The 5,760-nt window shown below is 35.5% G+C and overlaps 1 protein-coding gene across 1 annotated transcript; it reads left to right on the forward strand.

Annotated features, from left to right (window-relative positions):
* Window positions 1-4,453: 4,453 nt before the first annotated feature.
* LOC110335126 (olfactory receptor 477) lies at window positions 4,454-5,386 on the forward strand. Its single transcript, XM_021217195.1, has one exon. It carries the CDS (start codon window positions 4,454-4,456, stop codon window positions 5,384-5,386), a length of 933 nt encoding a protein of 310 aa, XP_021072854.1.
* The last annotated feature ends 374 nt before the right edge of the window (window positions 5,387-5,760 follow it).

The following is a 5,760-nucleotide window of genomic DNA, read 5'->3' on the forward strand; positions in this document are numbered from 1 at the left end:
ATTTGTGTGAATTCCACCTTCTTGGACACAATGACTATCAGAAAATCTGTGAAGGATATAAACAGTCTTCACACTGAAAATTGTAATACAATAATGAAAGTGAGATACAGATATTGCAATGCATGAGCTGGAAAAATAAAAAAAATGTTAAAATAGCTATTTTCTGCAAAGCAATCTTTAGATTCGGGGTAACCCCTACCAAATTTTAATGTTTTCTCTGCAGAAATGGCAAAAAGAATCCTAAAAACGATGCTGAGTAGGTGAAGAATTCATAAGTGAGGAACAAAACTGCAGGCACCATAATTTCTGTCTTTTTACCTTATGACTTAATGAACTGTAGGTGCTCAGATCACTCAGAGGAGATTCTTACTTTGTTCTATTGAGCTACATGGGGAAAGAAGTTAAAAAATCTTTTTTATAAAGTCAGTCCTACATCTGCAAGACTTTAGAATCATTTTTTTCTATTTTTTAGCCAAATAGACAATGAGTCTAAGTACCAATTTCATTCACTGCTAATCTTGCTTACTATCTCAAGCCTCCCTTTAAATTTGATTTAATAGTTATTATAATTGAAAGATACCATCACATTACACCAAAATAATTATTAATTTCAATGTCAAATATTCTTTTTTGTCTGTTTCACTTTCAGTAAATCAGGACAAAATAATCCCATTGTATGCTATGTCATATGGTGGGTATTACCTGGGGAGAGCAAACCAGGAGATAATGAATCACCTGGTTCTATAAGCATTTCTGTATAAGAGACCCATGGACCTTTCTCTTAGGAGGCTAGTAACAATAATCTCTGAAGGTTTGCCTGGCTTATTAAGCCAATCTCCTCCTCATTTAACATGCACACAAAGACACACAACCTAATATTTTCTACATGTGCTGGTTAGGCTCCTTGACAAGTGTGTGCACTAATAGTTTTTATTGAAGATTGTGTACATCCCAACTTTCTCTATGCAAATAAAATATATACACTTCATGAAATCCTCTTTGGATTTTAATGTCAGTATCAATTCTAAATGGTAAATGAAAGACTGATGAATTTATTAGGATGGATTTTTAAATAACTCAAGAGGAATTTGAAAATTAGAAATGTACTTTGAACACTTTGAGCTCTTGACCGGTGTGGAAACCATGCCCTCAGCAAGAATTGCTGTGCAGTGGTTTCCTGGCACATGTAGACCAATAAACATAAGGCATGTGGATACTGCATGGATGATCTATGAAATCAGTATTGTTGCTGGACTTAAGGAGCTGAGTGAGACAAGGAGAGGAATTAAGAAGAAACAGCCTGATTTCAACTAGGTAAGGTTCACTGTCATACCTCCTCTATTTCCCACCACAGTGACTGATCCCTTGAGGGAAAGTATATTTGAGTGGTCAGCATCCCTGATCTCAGTTGAAAGCCAGAACAGAGTTGTAGATACTGATTGTCCAGTGGAAAAGAAAAGAAAAAATTAGCCCACATATTTTTCATTTGAAAGCAGAATTCAGAACTGAGGTCACATAGGTACTACTCCACTTGTCTTATTTTTGGATTTATGGTAAAACTATTTGACATGTTGAAAGCAAAACTATAGTCACCACAACACTAACCAATTGTAAAGCTACCTAAACTTCCTTTCATTTTATTAAATAAAGAGATGGTTAACCCTAATACATGACTAAAGACATTTGGCATTTCACAAATTTCCTTGAACCTCACAACAAGCTATCACATGAGGTCAGTTCTCTCATTGTTCAAACTATCGTGAGCACCAAAGAGTCTAAGTGTTATGTGAAATTTAATATAAATGATTTGTGCATGTATGCATTTTATGCCCACTCTTACTATTCCACACTCATTGCTGAATGACTAGTGTGAGCCAGAATGACAACAGGGCTGCTGCCTTAAAGTCTGCTTGAGTCACAAGGCAGAGACTGAAGGCTGCTTGGTGGTTTGTCTGTTCTTCATCTCTGATTATGTTCAGTCTGAAGAAGACCTCAACAAAGGTGGAAACCAAACTGCATGTGGAATGGACAAAGGGGCTGTGCATGGGTGCTTTCTTTTAGAAAAGTGAAAGCGAATGAGGTGTAACAACTCGAAATCCCAAAGATTTTATATAGAAAGTGATAGTTTTGTACCAATAAACTTGTGGAATATAACTGATAAGTTTAAAAAGTTTAAAAGACAAACTTATAATGACAGAGACATTGAAAGCAGTAATCTAACTGGTATTATAGTAACTTAAACAAGAAGATCTCCTAAATAAAAGACAGACGACATTCTCGGCTATTGATTCACTGGACTTCCCAATTCACCAAGTCAGTTGATCAGTCGCTTCAAAAAATGGATTATGTGTTTATTTACTCTGAGGAAATTTTAAAAATTAAAAGAATAAATACATTTAGAAGACATTTAATATTGATAGCCTTATATCTGGTAAATGCTTAACTCCTTAAGAACTGATTATATTATAAGTAGACTATTAGACTATTATACCATACATAGGAAGATAAAAAATATCAATATCTTCAATCAATATGCAGCCAGTGACTAACCCATCAGTGAACAATAGGGAACAGTTTGCTTTAGTAGTTTAACTATTGTAAATCTTAGTTGTAAACATACCATGAAGCACAGAACACACTTCTTTCAGGTTTGGCCTTAGAAAAGGAATTAAGCATGGAATTATTTAAATATTCTAAACCAGGCAGGCTCAAACATACCTGTTTTCTCATATTGAAACAGGAACATCACAAGTTTGAGATAAGCTATGGCTAGTAGATGTATAGCAAGACATTTTCTGAAAAAGAGCTCTGTCTTTCTCTTGCCATATGATTTTCTAAAATGCATATTAAAGTGGGTAAATGATACATAAATATGTTAAAAATATCTAGTGATTGAAATGTGTGATAAAAAATTTTCAAATGTGTCACAGGAATTTTCAAGTGTTTTCTCCATATTTGTTATTCAATTTCAATTTAAAAATTGGGAAAATGAGATGTGATTTATATTGCTTTGTAATATATTACATGAAATATTTAATTATTTTTATTCTTTCTGAAGCATGGTTTTCTGGGCAGGAGGTTAAATTATATGCATGCTTAGTTTTCCAGAATCTAGTTACTACATTAATTATGCACATACTCAAACGAACAGTTTTAGCACATTTCTGCCCAAATTCTTAGTGTTTTTAAGACAAAGAGATAAATGTTATTGATGGGAGCATGTAAATTTTAATGGGAATGAAAGACAAAGAAGAAAAAACCATAACCCAGTGTACACATCAGCTAGCTGTAGAAGCATATGTCAGCAACAAAAAGAAAATGAACCACATCCATCCTGATAAGTCAGAGAAGGCTGTGTAAAGAGAATAATCATGGAGGCTAAGGCACCAGGGACAAATGTGGACATCTGGTTAGTTTGAGAACTGCATGGAAAAATGGTGATAAAAATAGTAAAATGCAGGGAGAGGACAGAAAGAATAGTGAGTGCTATACCAATGAAGTTAAAATTTGCCATGAAAACCCAAAAAGAATTAAATTTTGGCATTATTCTGTTTTTATTATAATTAGGACATTATGTCATAGTATGATAAACTGTAAGAAGAAATCAATGTGAGTTAGAAAGATAAATGAGCACACAGAATACAGAATAAAAGTAATCAGGGATTTAAGCTAAGTGGGTACACAGAGAATGGAAAAGGAGATGAAAACAGAATTGGAAACAAATCAGACAAAGCAATAGGATTTTACTGGATGGAGTACAATGTGAGGAAGATGGCCAGGAAGGCCGCCAAGTAGTAGACATGACATTGTGAATGAATGAGATGACTGGAGAGGGCCCTTGGAGAGATGGCTCAGCAGTTAATAGCATGGCTGTCCTTGCAGCTGAAACAGAGTATACTAGCACGGATCTGGTGGCTCACAGCTGCCCATAACTCCAGTTCCAGGAAATATAATGACGTCTTCTGATTTCCCCAGGCACAGGGCATACATCCGGTATATAAACATGCATGTGGGCAAAAGAACCGCACACAAAAACATACATAGAAAGAATATCAAATATTGGCGGAGGTTTTGAAGAAGACGGTGGAATGACAAAATTCAAAGTGGTTAGAGGATTCTTAACTGATGTGTGCATGAGGAGAATCTCAAGAGATCATTGAAATTATGGACCTCCATCTTGAAGGAAAGATCTCTGAAGTCAAGATTTCAGGAAACTTTGTATAAATATTGCATAAATAGGGAAAGGTAATGGGTATAGAAGGGCGAGAACATTATTCACATTCTATTTAAGAAAGGAATACACTCTTTAAATCTTAAAAAGACAGGTATTTATAATTTTGGTAAAAGGATGGGATTAATATGTGGGATAAAAAATAAAAATATAAAAAGTATTGAAAAATAGTAAACAAAAACAATTTCACATTATCTTAAACAGGGACATGTCACACCTGAGATGGAGGCTCAAAACCACACCACTGTCACAGAATTCATCCTTTTGGGGTTAACAGAGAATTCCATACTACGTGTCATCCTATTTATGATATTTCTAGGAATATATACTATTACTTTAGTGGGAAATTTCAGCATCATCAGTTTAATAAGAAGCTTCCCTCAACTCCACACTCCCATGTATCTGTTCCTTAGCAATCTGGCTTTTGTAGACATTGGGTTTTCCACATCAATCACACCTATAATGCTTACAGGATTCCTTGGACATACAGTAGCACTCTCTGTGGCTGCTTGTGTAGCCCAATTCTGCATTGCAGTGACATTTGGGACAGTTGAGTGCTTCCTCCTAGCTGTCATGGCCTATGACCGCTATGTGGCCATCTGCTCACCCCTGCTCTATTCAACACATATGTCTCCCAGGATCTGTTTCCTTTTAGTTGGAGCTTCATATGTAGGTGGCTGTGTGAATTCAGGGGCATTTACTAGTTGTCTGTTGAGTCTGTCCTTCTGTGGACCAAATCAGATAGATCACTTTTTCTGTGACTTCCCTGCTGTGTTGAAACTTTCTTGTTCAGATGTCTCCATTATTGGAATTATTCCTTCTATCTCTGCTGGATCCATCATTGTGATCACAGTGTTTGTCATAGCTGTCTCCTACATCTACATTCTCATCACCATCCTGAAGATGCGCTCCACCGAGGGCCGACAGAAGGCCTTTTCCACCTGCACCTCCCACCTCACTGCAGTCACTCTCTACTATGGAACCATTACCTTCATTTATGTGATGCCCAAATCAAACTACTCTACTGCACAGAACAAGATACTGTCTGTATTCTACACAGTGGTGATCCCCATGCTCAACCCCCTCATCTACAGTCTGAGAAACAGAGATGTAAAAGAGGCTCTCAGGAAGGCCATCATCAGAATATTTCCATAGAGTGTAAGCATTTTACATAGGCATGCCACTGTAGTACCTAGTAAGTGCTGCTCAATTGTTTGTATAAGTTAAAGTCCTATTCATTTACATCAACTTTCCCTTTATACATCTTAGTATAGTAAGAAGACTTCTTGGTATCTGTCAAGTTATACTAACACAGCAATAATTATTTCTATTATAAAATTTCTGAATATGTCAAGATGTTTTATTTATTTTGCTTATGAAACAAACAATAATTTAGTCTTTCCATTTTATGCACATGTTATAAATCAATTGTATATGGAACTCATTTATTCTGAAAAATAAACAAATAAAGTGGCATTGTTATTTCTTATTTTACAAAAAGACTGTCTGGATGGTGAAAATAAATGTTG

Source organism: Mus pahari, chromosome 1 (assembly GCF_900095145.1).
Source record: "Mus pahari chromosome 1, PAHARI_EIJ_v1.1, whole genome shotgun sequence".
NCBI lineage: Eukaryota > Metazoa > Chordata > Mammalia > Rodentia > Muridae > Mus > Mus pahari.